Source organism: Mercenaria mercenaria, chromosome 16 (assembly GCF_021730395.1).
Source record: "Mercenaria mercenaria strain notata chromosome 16, MADL_Memer_1, whole genome shotgun sequence".
Lineage (NCBI taxonomy): Eukaryota > Metazoa > Mollusca > Bivalvia > Venerida > Veneridae > Mercenaria > Mercenaria mercenaria.
In genome coordinates, this window is record NC_069376.1 from 26,917,054 (window position 1) to 26,934,010 (window position 16,957).

Below are 16,957 nucleotides of genomic sequence, written 5' to 3' on the forward strand. Positions count from 1 at the left end.
ACATAAAACTTAACCAAGAAATCTGATATTTTCTAAGTACAAAAGGGGCCATAAATCTTGCAAAAATCAAGATGGAGTTATGTTTCTTGCTATACAGGGTCAGCTTATGATGGTGAACAAGTATTCCAAGTTTCAAAGCAATAGCTTTGAAAGTTTAGGAGAAAAGCTGACCTAAACATAAAACTTAACCAGGCAACGCCGACGCAGACGCCGACGCCGACGCCGACGCCGACAACCGCTCAAGTGATGACAATAACTCATCATTTTTTTTCAAAAAATCAGATGAGCTAAAAAGGGCCATAATTCAGTCAAAATAGTTATGTACTCCTGCCTACAGATGGAAATCATAATGATAAACAAGTGTTCAAAGTTTAAAAGCCATATGTCAAATAGTTTTGACAAAACATGGACTTGTATGAAAACAGAACCAATTTCAAAGTCCAAAAAGGGCCGTAATTCAGCCAAAATAGATGACAGAGTTATGTTCTCTTTCCTACAGATAGAGACTATTATACTAAACAAGTGATAGAAGTTTCAAAGCCATATGTCAAACACTTTACAAAAAAGATGAACTGGTACGAAAAACTTAACCAAGATTTCCAAGTCAAAAGGGGCCATAATTCAGCCAAAATCCTTGATGGAGTTATGTACTCTTGCCTATAACTGGACGCGGTGATGGTAAACAGGTGCTGAAAGTTTCAAAGCTTTATCTCAAAAGACTTTGTCAAAATATGAACTGGTACGAAATATTAACCAAGATTTCTAAGTCAAAAAGGGCCATAATTCAGCCAAAATCCTTGATGGAGTTATGTGCTCTTGCCTATAACTGGACATGGTGATGGTAAACAAGTGTTGAAAGTTTCAAAGCTTTATCTCAAAAGACTTTGTCTAAATATGAAGTGGTACGAAAAACTTAACCAAGATTTCTAAGTCAAAAGGGGCCATAATTCAGCCAAAATCCCTGATGGAGTTATGTACTCTTGCCTATAACTGGCCATGGTGATGGTAAACAAGTGTTGAAAGTTTCAAAGCTTTATCTTAAAAGACTTTGTCAAAATATGAACTGGTACGAAAAACTTAACCATGATTTCTAAGTAAAAAGGGGCCATAATTCAGCCAAAATCCTTGATGGAGTTATGTGTTCTTGCCTATAACTGGCCATGATGATGGTAAACAAGTGTTGAAAGTTTCAAAGCTTTATCTCAAAAGACTTTGTCAAAATGTGGACTGGTACGAAAAACTTAACCAAGGTGTGACGCCGACGCCGACGCCGACACCGACGTGAGTAGGATAGCTCTACTTATTCTTCGAATAGTCGAGCTAAAAAGTTGGGTACAAACCATACAAATTGAAAAAAATGTTCCAGCTGAAACAAAATTATAAAGAAGTATATGGGAAGTGACACTTTTATTCAGCCTGTGTTAATGACAGTGGTTTGTTTTACACATGCACCATAGGGATACAGCTAAAAGTATCTTCTCCTTATAGAAAAGTGGAGAGACTTCTAGTTGAAAAATAGAAATTTATGAACATCACACCCCCTTCCCCCACCACACACACCCAGCAAGCTTATGAAGCAGTTTAAAAAGATGGCTATAATTTTCTTGTTTCAATATGGCTAAAAACTATTGATGTGACCATTCATTTTCTTAGATAATCATTTTCCTTGCAAAGAGTTTTTCTTTATTCCATAGTTCTGAGAAAAAAAAAACGTTTTCAAAAATTCAAGCAGACGCTGATAAGTACCACCCACCGAGTTTTTATAACATTTTTTTGCTGCTATATCTTGCTGCAACATTATAGCAACAAAAAACAAGAGATCACAGAGTGATCTTGGCGCCCACCAATGTGCCATTTTTGAGTATTCCAAATTTCAAGACTTACTGGTCAAATTTCAGTTCCGTACACAACACTGTGCATGTGGTCCAAATTCGAAAGCTGTAGCTTGAGAAATGTGAAAGTAGGTCACTAGATCAATTTCAAGGACAAAGTTCTTTGTACACAAAACTATGCATGTGCATCAAGTTTGAAGGCTGTAGTTTGAGAAATTTGAAAGTAGGTCACTAGGTCAATCTTAAGGTCAAAGTTTATTTCGATACACAAAACTATGCAAGTGCTCCAAATTTGAAGGCTGTAGCTTGAAAAATGTGAAAGTAGGTCACTAGGTCAATGTCAAGGTCAAAGTTTGTTTCGGTACACAATCCTATAGATGCATGTGGTCTAAATTTGAAGCCTGTAGCTACAGAAATGTGAAAGTAGGTCACTAGGTCAATCTTAAGGTCAAAGTTCATTTCGGTACACAAAACTATGCAAGTGGTCCAAATTTGAAGGCTGTAGCTCGAGAAATGTGAAAGTAGGTCACCAGGTCAAAATCAAGGTCAAATTTTATTTCGAAACACAGAACTATGCATGTGGTCCAAATCTGAAGCCTGTACCTTAAAAAATGTGAAAGTAGGTCACTAGGTCAATGTAAAGGTCAAGGTTGTTTCGGTACACAAAACTATGCATGTGGTCCAAATTTGAAGGCTGTAGCTTGAGAAATGTGAAAGTAGGTCACTAGGTCAAAATCAAGGTCAAATTTCATTTCGGAACACGAAACTATGCATGTGGTCCAAATTTGAAGCCTGTACCTTCAAAAATGTGAAAGTAGGTCACTAGGTCAATGTCAAGGTCAAAGTTCTTTTCAGTGCACAAAACTATGCATGTGGTCCAAATTTGAAGGCTGTAGCTACAGAAATGTGAAAGTAGGTCACTAGGTCAAAATCAAGGTCAACTCATGTCAAGGTTCATCTTGCCACTCAAAACCATACATGTGGTCCAAATTTGAATGCTGTAGGTTATTGACAAGAAGATTTTAAAAGCTTTTCCCTATATAAGTCTATATGAACCATGTGACCCCAAGGGCGGGGCCATATTTGACCCTAGGGGGATAATTTGAACAAGATTGGTAGAGAACCACTAGATGATGCTACATTACAAATGCCAAAGCCCTAGGCTTTGTGATTTGGACAAAAGATTTTCAAAGTTTTTCCCTATATAAGTCTATGTAAACCATGTGACCCCCAGGGCGGGGCCATATTTGACCCTAGGGGGATAATTTGAACAATCTTAGTAGAAGACCACTAGATGATGTCACATACAAAATATCAAAGCCCTAGGCCCTGTGGTTTTGAACAAGAGGTTTTTCAAAGTTTTTCACTATATAAGTCAATATAAACCAAGTGACCCCCAGGGCGGGGCCATATTAGACCCCAGGGAAATAATTTGAATCATCTTGGTAGAGGACCACTAGATGATGCTTCATACCAAATATCAAAGCCCTAGGCTCTGTGGTTTTGGACAAGAAGATTTTCAAAGTTTTTCCCTATATAAATCTATGTAAATTATAGAAATAAACAAAGGGCCATAACTCACTAAAAAATTGTTGAACCAGTCTGATTTTCAGGGGGACACAACTAGGGTACCAATACATCATTCTGACAAAGTTTGGTCAAAATCCCCCTGGTAGTTTCTGAGGAGATGCGATAACGAGAAATTGTTAACGGACGGAAGGACGGACGGACTGACTGACGGACGGACGGACGGACGGACGGACGGACGGAAGGACGACGGACCACGGACGCAGAGTGATTTGAATAGCCCACCATCTGATGATGGTGGGCTAAAAATGTTATAAAATAAAAACTCGGCGGGTAATACTTATTTAGCATGAAAAGTATCGGACTCGAATAAAAATGAAAAATTGCCCGATGAAAGTCAGTCCGCAACCGGTCATTTTGTAAATATTAATAAACAAGCAGCTTACGAGTCTTTCTTTTACAATGGAGACCAAATAATTGTGTAGTGGACGCCAGCTGACCACTTAATTATTCAACAACTTGTTGAAAAAACGTCCAAAATCGTTGTTTTTGCTCTCGCATATGTTGACAATTATCGGAAAGTGCAAGATGCAACTGCGTCGTTGATTGGCTGAATACTATCACGTCTAGTTTTACAAATTATTTGATTCGCTGTCACAGTTCTCGCGAAAATCTCACAAGTACCTGGAGTAGGCGGAGCTTAAATTATGCTATCGGCATGTAAATTCAACTCGTCTTGACATGTAGCAAATTGTCACCAGTGTGTATTGCGGTAATTTGCGTGTACGGATCAAAAATAATGTCTGATTACTTGAATTTCGGCTCTTTATCGACGAACAATGTATTTTCTGTCAGATTATTCACGCGTGCATTGTACCCGTGGAATTTTAAAACTTGCGTGCAAGTGACTTTTTATGCGTGAATTACGCGGATTTTTGCGTGAATGGGAATGCTGCAAATTCACAAAAATTAGACTCCCACAACTACTACTGACTTTACAGTATCTGATACCAATATTTTCATCAAAATAGTGAGAACAGTGAGAATGGGAAGCTTTCTGTTAACACATTACCTGAAAGAATAACATTCTCCATCCACTTCATCCAGGATGTATTTAATGAGAGCAGTTCCAGCTTGCTGTTGTGGAGTTTTAGGTTTTGCTGAACCGTTCTGTGCCCCGCCTTTATCCCCGCTACCGTCCTCATCATCCTCCTCATAGTCAGGACCACTGAATTAGTAAAACACTTTTACTTAAGTTATGCATTATAGAAATGTTAACAGACAGTCGATGGTTTTTATCAAGGTGCTTGCCCACTGCCTAAACGCAATGCTCGGAGGGGGCACTTGAGGTCTTCCTCCGCCGTCAAAAGCTGGAAAAATTGCAATATGATCTACATTGTGTCGGTGTGACTCCAACCCCCACCCTACAAAATGCTATGTAAGTTTTATATCTCTTGCTGGATAAATTCAGTATGTTAGTTAACTACTACGTGTTTTGTTTACAAGTTTATACCAATTTTAAAGTGCAGCGAAAAATTGCTCTGTACTCTGTATCATAGAGATATCAAAGCACTGACTACACCCACAACAAATGTTAAGTAACTTCCTCAATCTATGGTAAATCATTTTCAAGTCACTTTTATTTAGTAATTTCACCGACAATAGACATAAAACATTACTAAGACTGTGCATCATAAAATCCTGCTAAATATTCACATGGGGTGTTTTGAATTCTGTGTGACTCTTCGTTTTTCGTCCAGCAAAAATTAAAACAACACCACAATTGCCAAATATAGTCTACAGTTCTTCATTGCAACTTGATGCAGGATAGATTTTTTACTTACATGACGTTTAATTCTGTCTCCGAGGTTTTTATACTGGCAATGATACTGTCAAGCTGATCGTCACCGAACTCTCCTCCGAGATCCGACATCAATATCAGACGCTTGTTGTTAAATCCCTTCTTACCCCTGAAGATAAGCAGGCAAAGTACTAAAATTTACTTAACAATCTCACTTTCGAATACTGCTCAATTATAAAAATGTTAAAAGGAAAAACGAAAACAGGTATTGCTTATGGTTTGTAAAAATTATGCAACATTACTTTTTATTATTATTTCAACTTAATAAATGAACTCAATAACAAAGACAGCAAATCTGTATATTAACATTGCCTAGACGTTCACTAACATTCTGTATGTATAAATCTACAAACTCCTAAAATATTATTTTAAACCAACAGGCTTTACATTTATGTGGTTATTGTCAATTGTTTTGTGAGTCAAGTTTCACCTAATTTCTTCTTTCACTCATTCCGTCAGAACTCTGAGTAGATATATAAATGAATATTTAAACCACTAGACAATGTGCTTTTTTATGTCATTTTCATATGACATGTAATACATTGGCGCAATTTTCCTCCTATTTATTGTAATACATTGGCGCAATTTTCTTCCTATTTATTGTAATACATTGGCGCAATTTTCTTCCTATTTATTGTAATACATTGGCGCAATTTTCTTCCTATTTATTGTAATACATTGGCGCAATTTTCTTCCTATTTATTGTAATACATTGGCGCAATTTTCTTCCTATTTATTGTAATACATTGGCGCAATTTTCCTCCTATTTATTGTTTTTTGTTTGTTTTGGGTTTAACGCCGTTTTTCAACAGTATTTCAGTCATGTAACGGCGGGCAATTAACCTAACCAGTATTCCTGGATTCTGTACCAGTACAAACCTGTTCTCCGCAAGTAACTGCCAACTTCCCCACATGAATCAGAGGTGGAGGACTAATGATTTCAGACACAATGTCGTTTATCAAATAGTCACGGAGAACATACGCCCCGCCCAAGGATCGAACTCGCGACCCCGAGATCCGTAGACCAACGCTCTTACCTACTGAGCTAAGCGGGCGGGCTTCTATTTATTGTAATACATCGGTGCAATTTTCTTCCTATTTTCATCATTACAAGTCATTTTCCCAGTGATTTTTTCCACTGATTTGGAAAAGGGGCTGGGACCTTCACAATATTGGGAAAAATGAGTCGTAAAATGCCTTAACTGGGAATGGTTTAAAAAGAGATATTTTACATTAAATGCATTGATTTAGCATATTGAAGGCGTTTCAAATGGTCAAGATTTCATAGGTTTGTTTGTTTTGGGTTTAACGCCATTTTTCAACAGTATTTCAGTCATGTAACGGCGGGCAGTTAACCTAACCACAGTGTTCCTGGATTCTGTACCAGTACAAACCTGTTCTCCGCAAGTAACTGCCAACTTCCCCACATGAATCAGAGGTTGAGGACGAATGATTTCAGACACAATGTCTTTTATCAAATCGTCACAGAGAACATACGCCCTGCCCGAGGATCGAACCCCGACAATCCGTAGACCGACGCTCTCCCTATTGAGCTAAGCGGGCGGGTAGATTTCATAGGTGCATGTGTATGTACAGTCTTGGGCCCGGCATTTCTTTCTAACTTCGGGAATTAACGCTCTGAAATCGGGAAAAAACATTCTATCTAATCAGTCAAATTAAGACTTGCGTGTTTTAGCTACATGTATAAAGTAATAGCTATACTTACTGCACGGCATTTACCAGATGGTCCATTCCTACAACTATCCCATCCAGAACTTAGCATAAATGTTAAGGAAAAATCTGAACCATTGTAGAAATATACCTTATACGCTAGAGCTCTGTTTGGAGAACCAATGGATAAGAATATCCCAGAATATTTCAGGTTTCTTCACTGATTTCGTATGCAGAAAAAATGAGAAATATTATCTTTTAACTTAGATCAATTTCAGAAACTGCTTAATACTGTTAATACTGTTAGATAATTTAATTTCAACTGCATGAAATTCCCTATATTCGGCCAGACAGATTTTCAACAAAAAATGAACTCATACTTTGCTTGTTCACTGGGATTGAATTTCACGGATTGGCTCACCATGAAATCCATGGAAATATTTCCTTCATAAAAATTAAACGATTTTACATTAATTTAAAAAAAATATGATAAAGGATACAATCTCCTGCGGTACTGCTAGCCTTGATGTCATTCTGTACAAGCTGAAGGAAGTCAAAGTCCACGATGCCAAGAGGATTGGCTATAGAAATATGCTCGTAGCATTCTCCGTTTGCGAGTGGATTATCCGTGTCATCAGAGCCCACCAGTATCAAAGCTATCTCATCCTTTGACTCTGCAAACATCTACAACATAAAACTGACATGTCAGACGAATCTGTGGAAATCTTAACCAGTACTCGTAATCAATAGTAATCGATTACATCTAAAAATTGTGAGTAATCACAATGCAATTGTCAATAATTTCATTTGAACAGCAAAGTCAATTATATACCTGTGTAATCATGTTGGTCTGATAACCATTTTCCAGGAATTTCTTGTCTATATTAATGCTTGGATCATGATAATATTTTATGAAATCAAATCTTTCCGATTCATTGTAACTAGCAAATATGAGAATGAGATAATGAACTAGAGATGCTTTTGAGAAAAGAGCATGTCTCCCACAACTGCAGCCAACCATGCACCAAGACCTCAACTGCCTTATCAGACTTTGAGTGCTTTGAATATTAAAAGCAAGTTTCAAGGGCAATGTTGGGCGGTTTAAATCGCCCCGGTCAATACTCCCTGAAGTGATCAATACTGGTCGATTGGTCAATACTGGTCAATTAGTCAATACTGACTGTTAAGATATTTTGCAAAGTTTATAAACAATTAAATTATGACTGTTTAAGAACATCTGGGGCTTCATTATGGTAAATGCAGGCATTAGTATTTAGTTAAAGCAACCAAATCAATACTCCCAAATTGGTCAGAAGTGGTTGACTGGTCAATACTGATTGATACTGGTTATTATAATTTAATGAAACACTGCTGCAAAACACCTGGACCCTTTCATGGAAGTGGTTTAATTGTGTTTTGATAGCAATTGTCACATTGCCTAATTGACACCATGTCTTACAATATACAACAGATGTTGCAGACCTGTCTATCTAGTCACTAATAAGCTGTCAAGATCAATAATCCCTCAGTATTATTGAGATGCTTGAACATGGTAAAATAAGTCATGCAATCAAAGTATTCAACTGACCAATATTGACCACTATATGTATTAATCAGGGATATTGCGTAGGACCAAAATTTAAATTGACCAGTACTGTCCGTTTCAATGAGTGTAATTTATATTAATAAAATCTTTAATTAATTTAAAATAAAGGCTACTGTAAGAAGATAAAAGCATTGAATAAACTAGTATTGACCACTGACCAGTCTAAGTATATTGTCCAAAACTGAGCCTGACCAGGACACATTGCCACAGACCAAAACTGAATCGACCAGTATTGACCACTATACTTTTTAATAAACAAAATTTTATATTATTCAAATTGCTTTATTATTTTTATATTACTATCACAGCCTGTGCCAATCTGTGAATGTGCATTATGTAAAAATGTTGAATAAACCAGTATTGACCACCCAAGAGTGACCATAGTATTGAATCGACCAGTATTGACCGGTATTGACCAGTATTGACCGGTCTTAACCAGTACTGACCGCCGGCCCGGTCAATACTCATATTGACCGGCTTTTTGCCAACTTTGTTCAAGGGCCTTAATTCCGAAGTGCCTGGGCCAATTTGGCCAGTTATCGAACTTGGCCGAGGACTTATTGACAAACACATTTTGTTCTTGAAAGTTTAAAGAAGATCGGATGAGAAAAGTTCAACTTAAAAGAGTGCAGACAAGCTTTATGACAGAGTGACTGACAGACAGATAGACACATACACACACACACAGACAGAAGTAAATCAGTATGTCTCCAACAACACTGTCTTGTGGGAGACATAATAAATATGTCTTCCGAATAAGCTAATTTTGTTGTCCAATAAAACAGCTAGTCTGTGTGCTAGTCCATATAACTTTTATCACCATAGAATAAATAGGAATAAAAAAAAATGTTTCAGGTAACCTGACCCTAGCATAAAAGGTGCGTATCATATTACATTTCCCCCATATCTTTTACTTTTGAAACACATGGGGATAATTTTGTTTAACAAATCAGTATAAATAACACAATCATGTGCATTTGTACAAATTTTTAGGCCTAAGATACAAGCAGATTGATTCATAAACAGTTAAGATTATGAATTCAATGCTTAACTGACGTCCCGTTTTATCATTAATCCAATTTATCCTTCCCACATCTGTCACCGGACTACTGTAGAGGTATTTATTACTTTAAACTTGACAGAAATCAATAAGGTTACTGTTTTAATGATCTTAGTTGAGTCACACCATGAGAAAACCAACATAGTGCATTTGCAACCAGCATGCATCTGCGCAATCTGGTCAGGATCAATGCTGTTCGCTAACGGTTTCTCTAACTGCAATAGGCTTTGAAAGCGAACAGAATGGATGACTAGACTGCGCGGATGCGCGGGCTGGTCTGGATCCATGTTGGTTGCAAATGCACTATGTTGGTTTTCACATGGTGCGGCTCTTATCTTGTTCTTAATTACCTTACGCTGCAGAATCATAGTGATGGCTTCTAGAGCTGTCTCAAGGGGTGTGGCCACTCCAGGTGGGGCAGAGTTCATGGAGGGTCCAACATCTAGCACAATTGCTATTGCCTCCTGTCAATAGATCAAAAGACGATGATAAACAGTTACACAAACAACAATCTATATAAACTAAGAATATACAAGAATCAACTCTATGGAATAATATTTAGGTAAATATTACACAATGCGCAAGCTGACTGATACAATTTACTCACTGACACTCCCATTGTGCTTACTGGTATAGTAATCATGCATGCTGGCACCTTTAACACGCTTGTTGACAATGATACCACGCTTGTTGACAATGATACCATGCTTGCTGACAATGATACCATGCGTGCTGGAAGTTACAACTTCTTTGCTGCTTAGACCCTGATGTCTATATCATAATTTCATTTGGCAAAATGACAGTGCCGTGTACCGTATTGGAATATTTCAACATGCTGGGACTGTATATAAGCAACATTGCACAGTTACAATGCTCAAAGAAGAAAATACATGATGTGTCCGCACAATATGAAAGATGCAATCAGCCACTAAGCAAGTTGAAAGTAAGCATAATGCAAAGTGCAACATTGCACGTCACATTTTGATACTAGGGGGCGCAAGTTCGTAGTTTTCACGAAAGGTAACGGGAATATCCGGCCTATAACGGATTTTAATTAGCTCTTGGCTAAACCATTTGCTATCAGTTATGTCCCTTTGTTTCAATTACTCCATTTATGAGCGAGAATTTTTATACGTTCAGCGTTCATTCGCTGCAAGAAAATCAGCCTGTTTAGCGCACATTTGCTGAAAGAAAATCAGCTTTACAGGTAAATTTTATATCATCTTTGTACGCTTTGACACATTTTACAGACATTATTTTTATAATTGGAAGAAATACATCGCCTCTGTTAAAAGTTTCCTCGATGTTTCTTCTACCGACTTTCGCCGTTTCGGCCTCATTATGTTTTGTCTCTGTAAACTGGTAAATAAGCATAGGGTTTCGGCTCAATGTTCAGAGTGGCCAATCTGATAATGTTGACAATGAAACCGTTGAACTTTTGACCAAATCCCTATATAATAAGTTTGTTGGGCATAGATTCGGCACACATAAATTAAATATCATTATATGATACATTTTTTAAACTCTTAAAACTGTTACTTAAGTTTAATTTTGTGAATCCCAGGCTGATCCCAACGTCACTACACTCTTCCCCCTTTTATCTTGTGAGACAAACCAATGTCTTCCCAACAAGGCGGAGCTATTCCAGGTGTCGCCACACCGTTTTTACTTCTAACACCAATTAAGTAAACCATGAGGAAAGTGAACCCGACCTGGGACCCGAACCAACGACCCCAGGATACTAGTCCATACATGTAGATAACAATTAGTTTGATTGACAGCCCTGATCTATCCATTTAATAGATTTCTATTTATACCATGATTTAAATTCTAATAAAAGTCAGGTACGTGGGACGCTGTCAAATGTTTTCCCTGACGCAGTCAAAATAAACACATCGTTTTTTCCTTCATCAATCCATTCTGTCCGTTTTTTTAAAACTTCTAATAACTGTAACAGGCTGGTAACATTGCCCAATCGGGCTTTTGACATAAAAACTAATATTTCTTGAAAAATAATGAAGATATTTCTTTCAAACTTGGTCCATTTATTAAGCATAACATATGATACATGTTAAGATAGAAATACCTTTGTTGCCTTCATGCAGTTTTGTTAGAATTACTCCCCTTTTTCAGATTTTTATGATGCATAATTTTTGAAGTCCAAAAAAAAAATGTTTTAACGCAGTGTTTAAAACAGAAAAGGGTTCAATGGCTTTCTATTGCTCTAAACTTGTCAGGGCTTCCATTAAGCGGCGTTCCGACGTAAAATACGCCAGAAATTATGGTCCGTACGCCAATACACAATGTTAGAGGCGTACAAAGGACTTCCGATATTTTCAAAGGACGACAAAATCAATACACTCTGACGTAACTTTACTTGAATGACGTGATTAGCTCCACCCCAAAACTAATCAAAGCAGTTTAACTCTTGATGATTGACAGCCGCGTAAAAACTGACGGCAGTGTTTGAAGTGTGTGACCGTGTGAAAGCATCGTGTTTGATAGAGAATCATGGAGAACGTCAGTAAATGACCGTCATCCAGATCAGCTGACATGTTTAGAAGGCGTTAATTGCCGACAATGAAAGGCTTGGATTAAATTGGTGAAACATGCTCCTAAGTCGGAAGTCAAAGTTACTATTTGTGGAAAATATATCGATAATTTTAGCACAAAAAACTCTGCAAGTAACTATATTCTTTTAGCAAATAACATTTCACATCCAGTTTAAATCAATACCTTTTTTCGATTGGTAATAAATTTGCTATTTACTTTGGATTTTCATAAATGATAAATCCTTCTTTTACAGTATTTTTAGAAGAAAAAAAAAACATTCAATTTGTCTCCTATTAAAAACTGATATCTCTGACACATTTCGACCAGCACATGGCAGCTAGACATCAAAAGGAGTGTCGGCAAAATTTTCCTTTATTGATTTTCTTTGATGTGGGATGAAAGTTAACTGGTTGGGTATTGCAAGGTGAATGACGTAATTTGACATAATTCTACTCCATTGGAAATGTACTTTAGATATTTTAAAGTGGATTTTCGTTTTGTAGCTGAACAACAGTATTAAAGTCAGGTGATTTTAATAAAATGCTGACAGTTGCTATGCATATAAAAAAAACAATAAAATATTTTTTGTTAAATAAGATGTTTTCTAATCAATCTAGAGGTCCTTTTCTCTAAATTCTATTACTTTACACATTATTCTGAACTGATTAGATATGATGATGATAGTAATGATTATGATGATGATGGTGATGATGATGTTGATGGTACTGAAGGTCATTGTACAAAGTGATACTACTTAGGACTCCAAGAAAATTTAAGAGGGACTCCAAAATCTGAATGTTAGGCAGTCCTGACTCCATGAAACTGAATCCTAATGGAAGCCCTGCTTGTGTGCCAATACCTTTTTTTATATATTTAGGGTTAATACTTTGTTTCTAGTGCAGATGTATGAACAACTTTTTTACAACTAACATCTCTCTATAAAGTTGTAAGTGAGGGCACAATAAAATGTATACATTCATGTACTAGCGCAATAATTTAGAGCATTAGAAAGCCATTGAACCCTTTTTTGTTTTAAACTTAGCGTTAAAACGTATCTTTTTTGGCAGTGGCTAGAGAACTGGAATCGGTTCACTAGACTGCGAACTTATTTGTCCGGAACCGGTTCTCTAAGCAAAATACCGTGCATAGGTTAGGGAACCGGAATTTTATTTCTATGCATAATACTACCGAAATCCACTTTGTTTCTTTTGGTAAGTATCATGTGCATGTTCTATAATCTTAATTAGTTAATTAATTTTACCATTTCAGCAAGCTATGCCCTTTTATTTATTTGTGTTTACTGTGTCTCCAGAAGTGTACTCGCCGCATACTGCAGGGTTCGATCTTAACGCAGTCCCGCGATCCCGAGGACACCTATTTTAGCGGAGGGCCTCCTGAACTTGGAAGCTGGCTGTCCCGTCGGGACAGTAAGTTTTCAGTTAATATAGCTAAAAAACTTATCAAAAATACCAAAATGACAGAAAAACCTTGCTTTGAAACGATTTTCGAAGTCGACATCTGTTCTAACCACAGTCCGGATGTTTACTCTCGAATACATACATGTACGTAGACTGGTTCCGTTTCCTATAAAATATATATTGTGAAATCACAGAAGAAACAGCGGGTACCAGTCTAACATGTACGATACGGTCCGGGTACGGGGTTTTACCATGTAGCCTCGCTTTCGGTTGTCCTATATTTTCGCAATTATTTGTTTACCTGTCAAAAAGTCATGTGGAAATTTATCGATGGCGTTACGGAACCAGCCATTAAAAAGCCAAAAACAATAGTGTTAACAATCGATAAAATCACTGAAAATGGGAGGGATTTCTGAAATCAGGGAGGGACAGCTGAATTTGTAAGGAGGAATCCCGCCAGGATTGTTAGAAAAAAAGTAAGCATCTAACCCTGAATACTGTCTGCCATACTGGAATGATAAAATAAACTAGTACGAATGAATGCGAAATCGTCGACACTGGAGCTGAAATAAACTTGAAATTTAAACTTAAAATGTATAAGACAATAAAAGAAACGATTAAAACAAAATAAGTAATTTCAGTATTGATTACATATCTTTGAACGTGAAATGCCGAGGTGTTACAAACCAGTATTTAAAGTGATCAAAGAATATGTATGAAGTTTTAAGGGCAAATTAATTAGTTTATTCATCTATAAACATGTAATGACGCAAATACAAACCAATATTATTTTATATTTAAATAATTTAAACATAATACAAGTTTAAAGCAAATAACATTTAAAAACTGCAAATTAGTTTTCACACATTCATTCGTACTAGTTTATATCATTTGAATACGGCAGACACGGTATACCTAATTCTCGATATTCCGTGGTTTCTCGTTCATTCCGTGGCTCTCAAAATTACGCTTGTGCCACTGTCGCGCATGTCCAAAGTTCATGCAAGTTTCTCAGAAAAGTAAATAAAGATTTGTGAGCATCTAAAATGTGCAATAAACAGGTTAGTATAGCTTATTTACTTAAAAATATGGAAATGTTGAAAAAAACCTTTTCAGTCCTTAGGAAAAAGATGGTGGCGTACAAAAACTTTTATTAAAATACAAACATGCAAACCGATTATGACAAAATTGTAGCAACACATTAAGCAGTCCCCTAACTAAATTCTAAGCAGTGTAATTTGTCAAGGTACCCTTCACCATAGCGACCATCAATTAGCCAATCAGAGCCACGGATTCAACGAGAAGCTGCCAGCTGATCCAGACCAATGTAGGTCAACATACATGAGGTGAGATTTTTCATCTTCTGCCATATCTTGTTGATTTTTTGACTTAGCATGGTTATACTGAAAGGTTGCAGCTACTTTTGGTTAAAAAACAACATGTGAATACCTAACATCAAATGCGCATGTGCAGTTTTGGCAATTAAGAGCCACGGAATTACGAGAACACAGCATATATATGCGGAGAGTACACTCTGGGAGACAGTAAACACTGATAAATGCAAGGGCATGGTAAAATTAATTAAGATAATAATATGCATGACATTTACCAAGAACCAAAGTGAATTTCGGCAGTATTACGCATAGAAATAAAATTCTGGTTCCCTAGCCTATGCACGGTATTTTGCTTAGAGAACCGGTTCCGGACGAATAAGTTCGTAGTCTAGGAACCGATTCCAGTTCTCTAGCCACTGCCAAAAATTATGCGTCATAAAATCTGAATGGGGAAATAATTCTACCAAATCTGAATGCAACGAAGTTATTTTTATTTTAATTTGTATCATATGTTATGCTTAATAAATGGACCAAGTTTGAAAGAAATATCTTCATTTTTTTTTTAAAAAATTAGTTTTTTTGTCGAAAGTCCGATCGGGCAATGTTACCTGTGTAATGCACATGATCTAAGAGATCTGAACCTGTACCGAGAGTTCAAAAATAAACTGTGGAAATTAAATCTGTAAATATACCACTTTCCTAGACCTGAACAAAATATCTCAAACCAATCGTTCAATTCATGAATTTCTTGGCTTTGGAACGACTATTGCTGCTGAACAAACGAAAATGGTAAGCTGTCACATTTCGTGCAAATTGCCAAAACATGTACCTAATCAAATGGCACCAATTTACATAACGCTTTAAACCCCTGCATTGTTTAATTACGTTATATGTAAACATTTTCTGAATTTTGCTGACATTTACCTTATTTGCCGCCATGATTAATTTGCGCCACCTATCGAGTGACAAAAATATCTCTACCATACTATACATGAAAAACATAGGTTCGTCGCCACTAAATCAGAGTTCCCCGCTTAGAAGCTCCGTCACATACGTTAGTTACATTCTTTCTTTCTCCTTTTATAATAATGGCAAACGTTCAGTGATGACACATTATGGTCATGCGTGGGGGTTAAATAGTGAAAGAACCACCAGCTTTTCCAAGCTCCTCAATCCATCTACTCACTGGCAGTTAGTGAAAAAATGATTGTTTATGCATTAAAATTGCGCTGGAAAATGCTTGAGGAATTTGCTTCAGATTATTATTCAGATATTAGATCTTTTACAAGATACAAGAAAATTTATTTAACGTCGAATTAGTATAATATGTCGGGATACCAGTTATATGACCAAGGGAAGTGCCTACGCCTAATATCTTGAACAATATGAAATGGGTCCAATCGCTAAGGTGACTATATCTTTGACTAGCTGACAAACGATGTAGAATGTCCTTTGTTAAAACGTATAGCTGATGAGACCAAATATCTCATATAGAATTTTCTTCTGGCTACCATGCCTAAATTTATGATTCGTGTACCAATATGATTCGTAAATGATTTCAGTTATGAGCTAGATAATTTCAGGGAGCAGGCAAATAACTAAATGTTTCAAACTAACAATCTTCAATTAATAATAATTAGCTCAAACTCCTATAGGCTGGAGATTCTATATTTGACTGGTCTTTTTGTTGAAGTTCTCGTCAGACAATGTCTTTGAACAAAGAGCTATAAAAATAAATAGGTGTATTTTATACTTCTTTGCTTTGAATCAACAACATACGAGTCCTATCGCATAGATGCTCGGCCTCTTAATTGAAGTTGCAACTCTATATGATTGCCATGACTCCTGGATGCTCAGCGTGTTATCACATGTAGCATTCAACTACTATATAGGTATATCCCCGATGCCTTGGCTGTACTTCGCCAATAACACTGAACCGTCTATAAGCTGGAACTCTCCTACTATCTCAGTAGATTACCAAACTCTGGGTCTCTCTCTCAGCTTTCCGATGTTCAGCCTATATTTGCTATTGTGTATAGCTTTCAACTACCCTTAAGGTAGAACTCCTATGCGCTGGCCCTACAGCTCGAAACCT

The 16,957-nt window shown here is 36.8% G+C and overlaps 1 protein-coding gene across 2 annotated transcripts in view; it reads right to left on the reverse strand.

The window, feature by feature from the left end:
• Positions 1 to 15,820, reverse strand: part of LOC123561223 (X-ray repair cross-complementing protein 5-like) — a 40,237-nt gene extending 24,417 nt beyond the window's left edge. For both annotated transcript variants that reach the window (XR_008367788.1, XM_053526478.1), the window contains exons 1-6: positions 15,787 to 15,820; positions 9,908 to 10,021; positions 7,392 to 7,575; positions 6,947 to 6,995; positions 5,204 to 5,329; positions 4,432 to 4,587 (exon numbers count right to left, since the gene is read on the reverse strand). Coding sequence is in view for 1 of the 2 variants with exons in the window: in XM_053526478.1 (XP_053382453.1) it covers positions 4,432 to 4,587; positions 5,204 to 5,329; positions 6,947 to 6,995; positions 7,392 to 7,575; positions 9,908 to 10,021; positions 15,787 to 15,801 (644 nt within the window). In the remaining variant the exon portion in view is untranslated. The remainder of the gene's footprint in view (positions 1 to 4,431; positions 4,588 to 5,203; positions 5,330 to 6,946; positions 6,996 to 7,391; positions 7,576 to 9,907; positions 10,022 to 15,786) is intronic.
• Between the last annotated feature and the right edge of the window lie 1,137 nt (positions 15,821 to 16,957).